The sequence below is a fragment of the Camellia sinensis genome, chromosome 1 (assembly GCF_055761805.1).
Source record: "Camellia sinensis isolate YWXY chromosome 1, ASM5576180v1, whole genome shotgun sequence".
NCBI lineage: Eukaryota > Viridiplantae > Streptophyta > Magnoliopsida > Ericales > Theaceae > Camellia > Camellia sinensis.
The window spans coordinates 248157677-248174035 of NC_138961.1; the positions used below are offsets into that span (position 1 = coordinate 248157677).

At 35.9% G+C, this 16359-nt stretch overlaps 1 protein-coding gene across 2 annotated transcripts; it reads left to right on the forward strand.

Annotated features, from left to right (window-relative positions):
- Positions 1-2569: 2569 nt before the first annotated feature.
- On the forward strand, positions 2570-14643 carry LOC114296708 (uncharacterized). Of its 2 annotated transcripts, none has more exons than XM_082900909.1 (12): positions 2570-2983; positions 3870-4166; positions 4295-4353; positions 4451-4519; positions 5116-5218; positions 5317-5402; positions 6003-6105; positions 6204-6275; positions 6656-6720; positions 10705-11056; positions 12177-12490; positions 13541-14643. In XM_082900909.1, exons 1-12 carry the CDS (start codon positions 2909-2911, stop codon positions 13749-13751), a joined length of 1806 nt encoding a protein of 601 aa, XP_082757035.1. In that variant the 5' UTR covers positions 2570-2908; the 3' UTR covers positions 13752-14643. The 2 variants fall into 2 exon arrangements, with proteins under 2 accessions (XP_082757035.1, XP_082757039.1); XM_082900913.1 differs by having other exon boundaries at positions 6659-6720.
- Positions 14644-16359: the final 1716 nt, after the last annotated feature.

Consider the following 16359-nt stretch of genomic DNA (forward strand, 5'->3'; position numbering starts at 1 on the left):
GGTAAACCACCGAGCTTCGCGCATAGGAAGGGAACTCTAAAGGATCAGTGAATTCGACAAAGTGATGGTTAATTCGCTCCCTTAAATCACAGGCCTCAGGTTCCAACCAGCTTGCCCAGTCAGAAACCCCAGAGGAAGAAGAAGCCACAGCCTTATCCCATGCAGAGGATTGTGAAGAAGAACTTCCCATGTCCATATTTGCAACTTTCTGAATCAAAGGATTGAGGGCAGTTTGTTCGTAGTCCGAGGGTGAATCAGAAGAAGAACTTCCCATGTCCATATTTGTAACTTTTTGAATCAAAGGATTAAGGGCAATGTGTTCGTAGTCCAAGGGTTGATAGTTTGCAAAGGCTTCCATGACTTAAATATAGAAAGGTGGGTAAAGGTGGCTAATTAATGCATTGAGGTTCTTTCGAGGAGGAACAACATCATCAGATGACTCTTCGTGTGCTCGATCAATGGAGGAGAAAATTGATTCGGCCATAAAAAATGTATCAGTCTATTCGAATACTAAGCTGGTGGGGGTGTTCAAAAGATTGAAGGAGAGTTTAATGTAGATGATGAATGACAGTTGCATTTTTGGAAGAATGCAAAGCCCATGCACGTTCTAAGACGTGGATAAAAGACCTTGATCCACTAATATCACCAAGTATTGGATATATTAGTGCGGGGAGTAATGTTGGCTACATATTTTGTATAAGCCAATTACAATTCGACGCGTGGCAGAATAAGGGTAATACAGGAAGACTATTCAAGTCTTCAATCATAATCGTACACATGGCAGTTAGCATTGGTTATTACGAGATTTGAGTAGCATTGGATCAGCAAAGAGATTCAGAATGATGTGGCTTCAACGGTTACTCACATTCAAATTCAAAATTATGAGGGAAGCCTAACTGCAAGTGATGGCATAGTAGAGCTAATTATAAGGCAACATGATTAGCGATCATGGAGGAGCAGTTCGACGGTTAGAAATGCAGTTCGATAGTCATCCTTGAGAAGTATGAATAGCAGAGAAGGCCCCAGAAAAAATCCCCAGACTCAGATCCAAAAAACCAGTCTTATTCTACTTTATTTCCTTTCCAGTTTTACATTTCCCTTTCTTTATATTTCTGCACTTTAAAATTTCTGCACTGTACTTCATTCATAGGAGTAGTTTCAAGTAGATTGTTGCTGTAAACCTCTACGAGGCTGAGTTTGGATCATTGTAAGTTTTCATTTTAATGAAATGCTTCAATTGTTCTTCATTTAATTGTTATTTGCTTAATTCTCCTAAATCAAGCCACCAGTAAAAGTCCTCTTCATTGAGGCTGAAAGAACTAAAACACAATCGTCTGATAATTGGTTGGCCATTAATTTTCTATAAGGACTGATTGATCCTTGTCAGCATGCTCATAATTACAAAAGTAACATTCGAAAGCCAAAAAAGTCAACAACTATGTAAGGATTGAAAGTTTAAAAAGAATATAAAAAATAGATCCAATTGAAAAATAGATAAGTTTATTTTAAATAAGAGAGTTGCGCTATATTTATCAGTAAATAATCCTTTCAAAAATTAATCCAAGTTTTTCTCAGATCAAAAATTAATTCAAGTTAAAATTAATTTTTTTGCAATGCAACTAAAAAGCCATGGAACACCCAAAATAAAATTTTAACTAGAATGATATGAATCTCGTGTAAAACTCACACTCAAAAACTGACTTGTAAGGGGAGAATGTTTAAGAGGCTTAGGTCTCGTTTTCGTTTGGAAAGTGTTTATTTTAGTTTTAAGTTAAAAAGTTATTAAAAGATTAATAAATTATTAAAAAAAGTTAAATATTCTTTTTTTCTAAAATAAAAAAATATCATAAGTATATCAATTTTTTTACCTCATATTTTAGTCCAAAAAAAATCAAAAATTATAAAAATAAAAAATTCACAAACGAGGTCTTATATGCACGGGTGATAATTCGGTAGTCCGAAAATACGGTCACGTGGTGTTTCATGGTAGTATAATTGGTAGAAAATGTGGAATATTAATTATTTGTATTATGGTAATATAATTAGTAGAAAAGGTGGAATATTGATTATTTATATTGGATAATTGAAGAATATAAAGAAGTATAATAAATGATGATTGGTAAAGGAATATAGTTACGTGATACTTTAAGACTATTATATAATTTTCCTATATGGACATTGGCAAAGCCTATGTTAACCAATTTGAGATTGTAACAACAAATAAAAATCCCATCCAAGAAGAATTATTTGGTTTCTTTGCATTCTAAATTCAAATCTCCAAACAAAATTTTAAGAATTTTAAAATGAAGTTGAAACAGATCAAATAAATTATCACAAATCCTAATTTAAAGAAAATATATCAAAATCAAATTAATTTAAGGGTAATTAATAAACAAAAAAATCAATAAGTATGCAATGTAAAAAAATGTTTTCACCAACTCCTCCCCCAATTTTTAAACTATTAATCAATTGACCTATCTTTTAAAATAAAACCATCGTGAATGTGAAGGCAAACTAGTGACACTAGGCCATGAGGACTGCTGTGCAAGGAAAAGAATAAGGAGAGGAAAGAACAAGGTAAGGAGAGAATAAGGCAAGGTTTGAACAAGGAAAAGAACAAGAAAAGGAAAGAATAAGCGAGGGAGAGTAGAAGGCAGGGTTTGAACATACCTGTTAGGAGCCTATAATCTAAATATGGAATATATTAACAAAGTGAATGAACTGCATTCTCGGAGATTCCAAGATTTAGAAGAGCAAAGACGACCCCATAAGAGAATAAAAAAAAAAGAAGACCCTATACGAAGAAGATACAGAGAGAAAGAAAGAGGATTCAGGGAATCATAGGGTAGGTTTCTTTGGGTTTCTTTGAGTTTCTTTGAGTTTCTCTCTCTTCACTGCAAAGACAGAAATGGGTGAATCGCCAACTTGTCTTGTTCGATCCTTCTCTCAACCTGCTGGCACTACTTCCACTGAACCCGAAGAGGTTTGTCCAAAAAACACAATCTTCTTCATTTTCACAGAAAACCCTAGTGGGTTTTGATTTTTCTGACATGGGATTGCTATTTCTTTGTCGTTTTTTTAATATTATTTTGACAATACTTGATTTGTTACTGTTCTCAGTATTTGGTTTTTCATTTGAGTTCTTGATTTGTCCCTTTTGCTAGTTATAGTTTCTTCTTCTTCTTCTTCTTCTTCTGATTCTTCTTCTTCTGATTCTTGTGCTCCTTTCTTTACTAATAACTGCAATCATCAGCCAATTGCATGGGAATTTCATGTAATGCTTAGTCAATGTTGTTACAGCAAATTACGCCCGTAGTCTTGTAGTTTGTTTCTTGTGTCAATTTCGTTCTTATAGATAGTTCTAATTTGATCAATTCTACCCTTGAATTCTTCACATTTTGTGTCAGTTTAGTGTAATTGATAATGCCCATTTAGAAATTGAACTGAAATCAAAGGGCAAAATAGTCTATTTCAAAGTGATTGATGGATTAAAATGATTAATTCCCTTTTTAAATGTACCATTTTCTCTTTGATTTTTGTCTAATTTCTTAGCAGATGTTTATCAATTGAACTAAATTTACACAATGTGAAAGGTTAAGAGGCAAAATTAATACAATGGGAACTACAATGACTAAATTGACTAAAGAGTCAAATTATAGACACAACTGGTATAATTTGCCCATGTTTTATTAGAATCACAAAATAATAGGGTACCTTGTTAAAATGTTTCTATCACATGTGTTCTTGAAGTAGATTATATTTGGAGTTGGGTATGTATGTCTTTGCAATTCTATTTAAAATATATTAGTGGATACATGTGTAAGCTTTGATGATTTTACTAAGAAACACTTGAAAGAATCTCATTACAGGGAGATCCTTATTGTGCCCTGACAACATCAATCTCATTTCGGAGGTTCATGTTGGAATCATTGGCGTGTGAAAAATGGTCGTGTTTCTCTAACAATCAGTACTTGGAAGAAGCTAAGAAATCTTCTAAGCCACGTTTAGTTGCCCAGAGGAAAGCTTATTTCGAAGCCCTTTGCAACAGAAATGGTGCTAAGAAACCTGCAGCATTGCTTGAGGAGCAAAATGCAGCGTGTAATGAACCAAATGTTATGGAAGAGACATCCAGAGACAGCTCAAATCCTCCACGAATTCCAACTACGGTGCTTACTTTACTTCCTTGCCTTCACCTCATTCACCTTGTTTGCTGCTTTGTGCATGTGCAATAGCGTGCTAGTGCACACTGTAACACATAGCTGAGATAACGTTTTTGGTTTTTGGTAAACTGCAGGCATCAGCAAATGGGTTATCAGTGCATTCTTCAACAGCTCCTCAAGAAGAAAGAAGAAGGTTGTTTGTTAGCTTAACCCTTTAAAATTGTGCCATTTTTCTACGTGTATGTATATTCGTCTTCTTTCACTAAAATGTTTAATTTCATGGTTTACAGAAGTAAACCAGTGGATGATTGCTCAGTTTCTAGAAGGAGGATAGCAGATGGGAAATCACATGGGATAGAGTAAGATCTTAGTTTGTCTATGTTGTGGATTGTAGAGTTTTGATTAGATGCTCATATCACTATCTACTGAGTGTAAAGATTTTGTATTGCATACTAGGAACAATAGCTCCAAGAAAGTTCCAAAAGTCCTGCTAGTATTGTGTTTCTGGCACAAGGTATTGATAAGACGTGGATGCAACCTAAAAAAAGTAATAATAATAGTAATAATAAAAAAGTACTCCCAGTTTAGCGCCCATAGGATTGGGGTCTAGGAGGCATAGATTGGATACAAGCCTAACTTTGGCATTATTTGCACAAAGTGGTTACTCTCATGGTTGAACCCACAAACTATCTATCCAAAATGAAGTAGCTTCCCTTGCACTTTCTGTTATGCTGCCTTCTGTTTGTTACTACTCATGCCTAATTTATTTCATATTAAATACATATGTCAATGCCATCCTTGCCAGTTATACCATTACAGTTTATAGGAACCAATTTTGCAATTCAAGTATCACTCTTCCTCATCACATGTGAGAAAACCTAAACAAAATTTCGTGCAACACAATTACTCTAACGATGTTATGCAATAATTCTAAATTTTATTTAACACTATGCAGCCATTTGAAGACCTCAGGTGTATCTGGACCCAAAGCACGACGTCCCACAGTACCCTCCCCTTTTAGCTTGAGGTGTGAAGATAGAGCGGCAAAACGTAAAGAGGCAAGTCCAGATCCATTCACTCCATGTATATCTGCAGTTTTATTCATTTATTGTTATGCTGATGTTTTTTGCTATCTTTTTATCATTTGCTGTTTCAGTTCTTTCAAAAGCTAGAAGAGAAGACAAATGCCAAGATCTTAGTTTCTGGAAGGAGGATAGCAGATGGGAAATCACATGGGATAGAGTAAGATCTTATTTTGCCTATGTTGTGGATTGTAGAGTTCTCATTAGATGCTCATATCGCTATCTACTGAGTGTAGAGATTTTGTATTGCATACTAGGAACAATAGCTCCAAGAAAGTTCCAAAAGTCTTGCTAGTATTGTGTTTCTGGCACAAGGGATAGATAAGGCGTGGATGCAAACTAAAAAATGTAATAATAATAATAATAATAATAATAAAGTACTCCCAGTTTAGCGCCCATAGGATTGGGGTCTATTAGGGGTAGATTGGATACAAACCTAACCTTTGGCATTATTTACACAAAGTGGCTACTCTCATGGTCGAACTCACAAACTATCTTTCCAAAATGAAGTAGCATCTCTTACACTTTCTGTAATGCTGCCTTCTGTTTGTTACTATTCATACCTAATTTATTTCATATTAAATACATATTTCAATACCATCCATGCCAGTGATACCATTACAGTTTATAGGAACCAATTTTGCAATTCAAGTATCACTTTTCCTCAGCACATGTGAGAAAACCTAGACAAAATTTCGTGCAACACAATTACTCTAACAATGTTATGCAAGAATTCTAAATTTTATTTAACACTATGCAGCCATTTGAAGACTTCAGGTGTATCTGGACCCAAAGCACGACCTCCCACAGTACCCTCCTCTTTTAGCTTGAGGTGTGAAGAAAGAGCGGCAAAACGTAAAGAGGCAAGTCCAGATCCATTCACTCCATATATATTTGCAGTTTTACTCATTTATTGTTATGCTGATGTTTTTTACTGTCTTTTTATCATTTGCTGTTTCAGTTCTTTCAGAAGCTAGAAGAGAAGACAAATGCCAAGGAGGCAAATAAAGTGTATCTCCAAGCAAAAAATAAGGTCATCTCTCGACCTATATTTTAACGGTGATTGGATTAATTGATTGAATTTTTTTTTTCTTCTTTTTTTGACACAAGCAATGCAAATGAAATGCATACCTCTCACAGACCTGAAGAACTAACAAGAGCAAGTGCCTAAATGTCTTGGTCCGGTTTCTAAGTAATTCATGGACGAAATAATTGAGAAACACAAATAGCCTCAGTTGATCTGAAGTTGTTGGGTTCAATAATTCATGAGAAATGTTTAACAGAAATTGAACCCCTTGGGTGTCATAGGGGTTCAATTTCTGTTAAACATTTGTCATGAATTCTTAAAACTATTTGCTTTTCTCTTGTACCTTCCCTGCCAGCACTGAACCTGTTAATGTAAATTCTTTGTAGCAGATCTCACTGACACAGCCTATGCAGGTTAAGATGAAGTTAGTTAACCTGGGACATGCTCAGAGGTAGAATCTCATGACATTCCGTCTTGTTATTTCGATTTTTGGTTCTGCTATTTGTTAAAATCCACCTACTCTCCACCTACTTCACCCACTTAAACCTACTCCACTAAACCTAACTCACTACACCACTACCACCTCACCTACTCCACTAAACCTTCACCCACTTAAACCTACTCCACTAAACCTAACCCACTACACCACTACCACCTCACCTACTCCACTAAACCTAACCCACTACACCACTACCACCTCCACTTCACCTACTCCTTACCTACTACACACTCACCCTCTTCTATATATAGGAATCATGAATCATTGTAATAGATATCAATATAAATCAATCAATAATAAAATCATCAGAAACATTTATTCTCTCTGTATTTTTCTCTTTATACATTGATTTTTTACATGGTATCAGAGCAAGGTTAACAACCTAGTCATTCTGCTTCACCGGCGGGCGGCAGCCTCGCCTTGGCCGCCCGCCGGACCTCTACACATACCTTCCATCCGCTGCCACGAATCCCATAACTGAATCATCGGAATAGTCGCCGTCGTCCACGGCTTCACCAATTTTCTGCTGACCAGCAGGCTGATGCCCTCCTCAGATGCATCTGCATCGCCTCCAAACATCTGGCTCAAAAGTTCTTCTGGCATGCCACCTCCAGCATGTGTTATCCTGAATTCCAAATGCACAAGCTGAACAGATTGTACTAAACGATCTTTGGTCAAATTAGCAGCAACAACGATCTGGCCTCCATTTGGTGTAAAAGTCACCGACATTAACAAGAAATCGGCTAGGACCTGTTGAAGCCTCAGACTATCTCCATACAGGGTTTCAGACATGGTCTCTTCTGTTAAATTATTAACTATTCTAATACCTTTCCCATTGCTCTTCATTGTTACTTGGCTAATGGAAGCAACCAATACTTCATGAAGAGTAAACTGAACCATCTTAAGATCGGAGTACCCGTCAATGATGGAATCAAGATCTGTGTCATCAAGAATTTTATTCATCTGACTCTGGCACTGGGCACTGGTACACAGAAGCTGTGTCTGTCCTTCTCCCAACTCCGTTCCCTCCATCAATCCACGGCTTCACCGGCGAGTCGAGCTGGCTCATTCAGCCTTTACAGCTGCACCTCCATCAGAAGGATCTGCAAAACCTTTGGCCTAACCATGGTTCTCTTTTTTCATCTCTCTTTCCTTCTCTCACTCTCTCGGCAGCTTTAACAAAAACAAATAAAATAAACAATACTCACCAACAACAAATAACATAAATAAATATATCAGCACATGCATCGAACCTCCTCGGGCCACCCATTCACTATTCTTATTTTAACATATTTTCCATTTTAACATATTTTAACATCTTTTCCACCCAACACCATCATCACATTTTCCACTTTTTTTTTAAATATATATATATATATCTATTTTTCTTTTTCTTCTTTCCACATGGCGAAAAAAAAATAATAATAAATAAATAAATAAATAAATGCTGTCTGTCATCTCCATCATTTGCCTTCATTTATTCCACCCACCAAGCGCCTATGCTTTCCCCATTAATACATTTTTTATTTTTATTATTCTTATTATTCTTCCCACCTTTCTGTTTTTTTTTTTTCATTATCTATTCCTCATCACCATGCTCTTCAACAACAACAGAACACAAAATAAAATAACATAAAAATAAACAAACATAAAAAAAAAAAAAAAAAGTACAAATTTGCACACCAGCTCATATTTTATTCATCTCCGGGATCACTCCCGATCACAATTTTACACTTAAAAAAAAAAAAAAAAAACAAACAAACACAAACAAAAACAACGGCTTTGTTTTCTTTTCTGCAGACGGCCACACACCGACATCCCTTCTCTACTCTGCCGCCGGTCTCTTCTTCTTGCCTCCGTCCTGGACGGCCCTTGCCGGTGTTGCCTCCGTGTTTCCCACTCCACTGGGCATGATCACTACTCCCTGCTCCTCTACTGCAGCATATGGCGGCCCTCCAAATCGGAACATCACGGTGGCCTTCCGCTTCAGCTCCTTGTTTTCTGCCCTTAGCACACTTATCTCTGCTCGCGCATCCTTATACATGCGTTGGAGCAGAGCCAGTTGGGCGTTTACATGCTGCACCTCATTTGTCCTACTCTGCAGCCGGTTCGACAAATTTGTGACCGCCGTCATGCTTTCCACACATGCCTTCAAAGTATACTGATTGGCCTCCACATCTGACTGCACTGCCATTCTTTGCTCCACCGACCGCATCGGAAAGTTCAACGGAGCAAACTCCGGGGCGCTTGGTTGAGTTTCCAGTGCCACCGCACCAGTTCTCTCTCTCGTTGACTCGTTGAGGTCGGGAAAGAGGGTGAGCAGCCCGCGGGAAGACGATGAAGCCATTTTCTGGGCACCAGAGTGTTACACAGTATCTCTCTCAGAAATCTCTCTCAGAATATCTCTCGCAGGTTTTTTTTGCCTCAGCCTCAGCCTCTGTCTTATAGCCGAGGCAGCCACGCGCATCGCGCGCCTCTTACCACCAGCCGACAAATGGGCACGCAAGCCAAGGCGCCCACGTGCCTCGCCATCATGTCCGGCACACCTTTTGATGAATTGGGCACACCTTTTGAGGGTGCGACTTTTTAGGGGTCCGACAAGACTCTGTAAACTGTCCCGACATTGATTCCGGTTAGCTCCTTTATGGGTCCGACAAGACTCTGTAAACTGTCCCGACATTAATTCCGGTTAGCTCCTTCATGGGTCCGACAAGACTCTGTAAACTGTCCCGACATTGATTCCGGTTAGTTTCTACAAGGGTCCAGCAAGACTCCGTAAACTGTCACAACAACTGTCACAACATTGTCTGCTACAACGGTCCGACATGACCCCATAAACTGTCTTCTACATTGGTCTGACACAATCATCCAGTGTCTTCTACACCGTTATGACACCACCATACAGTGTCCTCTACATGGTTATGACACCCCCATACAGTGTCCTCTACAACGTTATGACACCACCATCCAGTGTCTTCACCAATGGTCTGACACGACCATACAGTGTCTCTTATCCTCTTTTATTTTTATGTATTTTCTTGTTTTGTTACTCTCTCCAAACTCAAGTTGGTTAGTTCCTATCCCCCTTGAGTTTGCAGGGGGCTGTTAAAATCCACCTACTCTCCACCTACTTCACCCACTTAAACCTACTCCACTAAACCTAACTCACTACACCACTACCACCTCACCTACTCCACTAAACCTTCACCCACTTAAACCTACTCCACTAAACCTAACCCACTACACCACTACCACCTCACCTACTCCACTAAACCTAACCCACTACACCACTACCACCTCCACTTCACCTACTCCTTACCTACTACACACTCACCCTCTTCTATATATAGGAATCATGAATCATTGTAATAGATATCAATATAAATCAATCAATAATAAAATCATCAGAAACATTTATTCTCTCTGTATTTTTCTCTTTATACATTGATTTTTTACACTATTTTTCTTTCTATCATCGAATTTACAAGTACTTGGTTATTCATAAACTTTCTGGATATTCACTAACAAAAAAATCCTGGATATTCTGCTTGTCTTGTTAATTGATGTTCTGGTCTTTTAGATTGAATCTTAGATGGGTTCAGTCATTTGGGTTCAGTTAATTGATATTTGTTTTTCTCTTTTGTGGGTTCTTGGAGGCTGAAGCCAGAAAAAGACTAAACTATTTTAATTTTTTCCTCCTTCATTTTGTAGTAATTTGTGCCTTGTTTACTGTTAATATTAGTCTGTTTTCTTCTTCAAATATGAGATTTTGGAAATTGAGAAGATTCAGTGAATTAGATGCTTGGCATTACCCTGGATTTGTACTAGGGCCTTCTTTAAGTCTAACAGGAGTTTTGAGTTTTTGACCTTCAGTTTGTAATTTTCCACATACTGCTTTAATCACTTTATTTACCATGTTCTTTATTGATTGTGCAGCGAAGAAACAAGGATGAAAATTGGCAATGGAGTGCGAATGAGGTGGGAAAGGTGCTGTGAAAAACTGAAGCTACAGGAAACTTGCTACTTTGAGTGGCAGAATTTGATAGCAGAAGCTTCTAGAAAGGGATTTGTTGGTGAGGAAGAGAAGCAGTGGGACTCCTATAAGATCTTGGATGAACAGCTCGAGCAGGAATGGTTGGAGAGTGTTGAACAAAGTAGAAAAATGGCAAGACTGAAAGGTAGCAAGAGAGCACCCCATTCTCTTGAGCAAAGGAGGAAAATTTCAGAGGCCATTTCTGCCAAATGGGCTGATCCTGCAAGGGCATATGTTGCATTTTCTGCTGAGAATGTATGTTGTTTGTTTGGCCTAGTCCATCTTGTTTGCTTTTCATCAAGTGATCATTTAATTCACTTTGTCTAACCCTCCAAATACTGAAAACATTTTCTGCTGATTTTTGGTGTTTGGTACAACAGAAAATATTTGGGTAGAAAATATTTTGGGTAGAAAATATTTTCCACCACCATCACCACTAAAACCACCACGCCACGGCCACCACCACCACTAATTACATAAGTTTGAAGAATGTAATGAAACATAGAAAAATGTTCTCTATGGAAAACATTTTCTGGAAAAGAAGGTTTCCGTGGAGAATATTTCTGCTGAAACAAGCAAAGCATAAATGTTCTGAAAAAGGGGTGGTAGCCTAATCCTATCAAGCTCTGGGTTTTGCTGCTATTCCTAAATGGATGACTAACTTATTACTAGTACTAGCTATGCATATGCCCCTTAGACTACATTAGCACGAAAACGGTGTGCAAACAGCTAATTGATGGGTATTTGAATTGAATCCAAGTACACAGAAAAAAGTAGAATATTTGATGGACGAACGAGGGATCCTTTTGAGCGTGTTATAATAAGAAAAGCCTTATATCTTGAAATTAATTCATGAAGTTGATGATAAAAATCTATAACATATTATTGGAGCTTAACATTCCAAGATATCGATTTGTAGATGTTTCAACCTACTTTGTTTTTTGTCTTGTGATACACCATTGAATGTCCAATGAATAAATCCTTATACCCTCTGTTTTCTGATTTAAGACTTGAACTTCTATGCTACTTTTTACATAGAATTTCTCCAACTTCTTTTTTGTTTTTTTTGCCCTCTCTTTTATCCTGTGTGTAAGTTCCCAACATCTACTGATTATTTGTGGAGAGAGAAGTATCAAACGATTGGTAAGTTGGACTGAATATAAGTTTTCCCTTTTGGGCCCAAGGCTCACTTGTGATTTGTGGTGATAATCTGTATATTTCATTGCAAAGTATCAGAAGAAAGATAGTAATATTTGTCCCACTGTAATTGAGATAGTCATTATAAGTTAATAAACCCTTTTGACTTTTTTTTTATATATCACATTAAATTTGCCAAAACATGGTTTGTTAAGCAAGTTTTATCTTTTCCCACTAGGCATACCGTGACAGGGTTTGCACTGCCCTTTATAAATGTCATGGCACACCAGTTGGAGCAGAAAGGAAGCGAAAGAGAAGGCCAAGTAGTGAGAGACAACCCAGAACACAGAATCCCACAAAGAAGAAAGCTAATGACACTGATAATTCCACAGGGAATGTGACTGAAAGCCAAAAGCGTCGTACTAGGTTAAGAAGTAATATGCCCTTATTTAAGGATCCTTTGGCAAGCTCCAAACTAGAGATGATAAAGAACATTAGAGCAGAGAGAGCAGCTGCTGAAAATAAGAAGATTGAAGCCATTGAACGAGCAAAGTAAGTGCCAATTCTTCTTCAATTATATTGTATTATATATTTAACAAGGAATTAAGAGAATATGGAAGCAATCCACTGCTTGTTTGGTGCAGCTTATGGGGACTACTTATCAATTATTTTATTTTATTTTGGGAATCTATGTGAGAGTTTGGTATAGCTTCTACTTACAACTAAGAGGACCTCCAGTCTTTGATCTTTTTTTCATCGAATTTGAATGAAAATTTGATTAAAAGCTTAGTGGTTGTTTGGCATGTGCTAAAATAGCACGTGCTATTTTAGCACATTATCCTATTTAGGTCACAATTATCATATTGAAGTCACATCATCTCTCTACCACATCACTTCAAACCCAACTCATATTTCACGTTTGTACGTAAAAGGTCAAAAAATATACTAATCTAGCACTTCCCAAACAACCGCTAATCTGATACAGAACACTACCATCCTTTCTCTTTTTTCATTTTTCATTTTCATTTTTTGGTCAAATATTTTTGAAAATTTTCGATCTTCTCCTAAAAACTTGTTTTAACCATTTTTGGTGAAAGAAAATCATCTCCAATCCTTACTCTTTTCAAAATTTCATCAAATTTGAGTAAAAATATGACTGTTGGGAATTTGGTGAAAGATTTGGTTCGTCATTGATTTGTGAAAAAATAGCCTCTCACTTGAGATTTGATGAAGAAGTTGGAGCACACTTTTAACCATTATGTAAGATGCTCTAACAAGCCAAAAATATCTTAAATAAACTGAAAAAGCTGATTGTTGAGAAACTGAGGAAGGATGCATTTAATTTCTACTTTATGATTATTATCTTTTAGCTTATAAGAAATTGTACCAAACAAGCCTGAGTCACTAACAATCGGTGGCTGGCTGAGTTATTGTTTGTACCTGTACATCTGTCACTACACATCATATGCAGAAGTGCAGAAGTCAGAAATGAATTGCAAACACCCCCCCTCTCAATTGATGTCGAGTCCCTGTTGATATGTTAGGCTGGTTTAGCTATGATTTATCTGAGGATTCTATTCATAGATTTATAACATTTTACAGGTTATTGAAAGCTGAAGCTGAAAAGGCTGCAAAGGCTCTTGAGGCAGCTGCAACAAAGAGCCCTCTCGCTCAAGCTTCCCTCATTGAAACTAGGAATCTCATAGCCAAAGCAATTCAATCCATAGAAATTGGACAGATTGATTCTCATGGGAATGGTAGACACCCTTCAATCGCCTTAGCAGAACTGGTCAACCAGGCTGAGAGAAAATAATCTAGGTATTCAAGGTCTGAGCCAAACAGATCACGTAGAAATCAATCATTGTGTTTGGTTCCTATTTTTTAATTCATTTTTTTGAAAATTTTGGAGTTTTTGTTTGGTTATTTTGAAAACCAGACAGTTTTTTGAAAACTAACATGGGAGTATTTTTTGATGTGACAATTTTTTTTAAAAAAAAAATTTATTTCTCTCCTTAAATTGTAGGGAAACTTGAATATGCAATAATGCATTTTTTTTAAAACCAAGCAAAGATTCTTTTTCAAAATAGAGTTTTCAACTCACTTTTTGGAAAAATAATTCAAAAAAATGGAACCAAACATGATGAGCCCAAACAGTAGAATCAAGTAAGAGCGATTATAACGACTTTGGTTGTGGTAAATTCAACTTCCACGATTTGCTTAATGGTAAGGAGGAACTTATCAAACAAGCATGAGTGATTATGGTTTGCCTCCATCAGAACTGGATGGTATAATAAAACAATGCAGCTTCACTGAGCAACTGAGTCAGCTTGAACTGAATGGGAATGGAGCAAAATTTCAGTCCAGGAAAGTGGAAACACCACCCAATTTCGTTGCAGGCTGGTTGAAGTGGTGGATGGAGTTTAGGCTAGTGTACAAAAATGTTGTGAAGTTGGCCGAGTTTTCATCTGTTAGAAGGTAAATTGACTTACAGTTCACATCTTGATTGTTGCGGCCATTTTGGCATGAGAATGTTGCAGTTTAACCTTGTACATTGAGGTGCTACTGCAGTTGTCATGTGAGTTTCTTCATATTTATGGCCAACTACTATATGTATCATAATCACAATTTCCTGGGTTACTAAAATTCTGGTTGGAAGGATGATATATTAGTGTAGTTATTGCTGTAATGCATCTTTGCAGTTACAATTGAATTAGGCACATCCATGTCATTGCAGACCTATATAATTTTATTTTATTTATTCTGGTTTTGTATACCATTTTATTGTATCCATGTTTGAGTTATGGAAATAATGGCCTTGCAAAAAGCTCATTTTAGATTATATAATTTTATTCAAAATCTGACACAATTCTCTCTAATGACGTTTTGATACATTTGGTGGGTGAGTTTGGATTTGTTAAAGTTGAAAATCTTAATAATACATTGTCAATTTGAACGGTTTAGATGTTATTTGATCATATGATTACTTGTATATGATTAACTTAATTTTTTGCATTAGCTTGTCACATGAGATAAACGGTTTAAATCACTAATATAGACATCCCGATTAGTCTTACAATGCACCAATTTCACAGGATCATCAATTTTAGCAAATCTAAATTCTTGGTTGATTTACTTCATATGACAGAGTTGTGTATAATTTTGTGACCAAATTACGTGAACTTAAATTTTTTTCTAATGTAATATTTGATTTATTTGAATGAATGTGGAATCGAATGATAATTCTATTAGATTGTTTATTTTCACGTTTGAATCACTAACTTTTATTTTTTACTTTTTAAAGGCATTCATCCAATAGCAAATGAAAAGTTATTATTTCATAAGGTAACAAGGAATGAGCATTTTTTTTTATTACACTTTCATTTTAAGAAACCAAAAAAAAAAACATTTTTTTATATATAAAACCCACAAATATCACAGAAAATGCTTAATTTTTAAGAAAATATTATTCTTAAATGTGTGTTTGGTTAGGCTTGGCCGAACAAAATTTCCACCATTGTTAAGGTACGAGAGCCGTTGTTATTAAAGTTGATTGGGCAATATTTTCTTCCACCACTTGCGTTATTCTCTGAAATCGCGTCAAATTTATGCATGTTTATGTGAGTCTTACTAGAATCTATAACTTGTTTGCTTAGAAATATAAGTGTCTATATTTTTTCACCACAACGTACATTTTATATCATTAATTTTATAATAATGTGAGTTATTACATATCAATTATTAATTTATTTAAAAATTAATATATGAGACTCAATTCCTGTCCCTATATGAGTATAATTAATTTCTTTTTGTGTGTGTATATTAACTTACATATCTTATTATATATGTACATGTGTGCTTATATATATATATATATATGATAAAAAAATTTATTCAAATTTTGACTTTTCTAATGATAAAATTTTGATTTCGTCCATACTACGTAAGAAGGATTACTTGAAATGTAAGAAACACTTATCAATGTTTTAATGGATTAAGGATTAAAGCAACCTGATATGTAAAAGACACTTATTAATACTTTAATGGATTAATGTCATTCTTAGTCATCAAAAGTAGGGATGAATTCAAAATTCAAATGTTATTCTTATTAATACTTTAATGGATTAATGTTTTAATGGATTAAGGATTAAAGCTACCTGAGCACTTTCCACATCATTAGAGTTGTATTAGAACTTTCAAATATTATTTTTTTAAATATATTAATAATTACTTTACAAGGGATAATTTTGAAAATTTTTAAATTTAAAATTTTGACTTTCAAAGTGGACATACATTTTGGGACAACAAAAAATGTAATAATGGACCAATAAAATAGGATGGAGAGAGTATCATCGGAAGAGTCAAAATTTGAATAAATTTTTTTTATCATATATACGAGTATCCTTGTACATATACAATAAGAT

Bases quoted from the DNA above. Each gene is read 5' to 3' on its own strand.
- LOC114296708 (XM_082900909.1), top strand. From the start codon at position 2,909: ATGGGTGAATCGCCAACTTGTCTTGTTCGATCCTTCTCTCAACCTGCT. The intron at 5,403-6,002 runs GTAAGATCTTAT...AACACTATGCAG, and splicing joins GGGAAATCACATGGGATAGA to CCATTTGAAGACTTCAGGTG. The intron at 6,106-6,203 runs GCAAGTCCAGAT...TTGCTGTTTCAG, and splicing joins GAGCGGCAAAACGTAAAGAG to TTCTTTCAGAAGCTAGAAGA.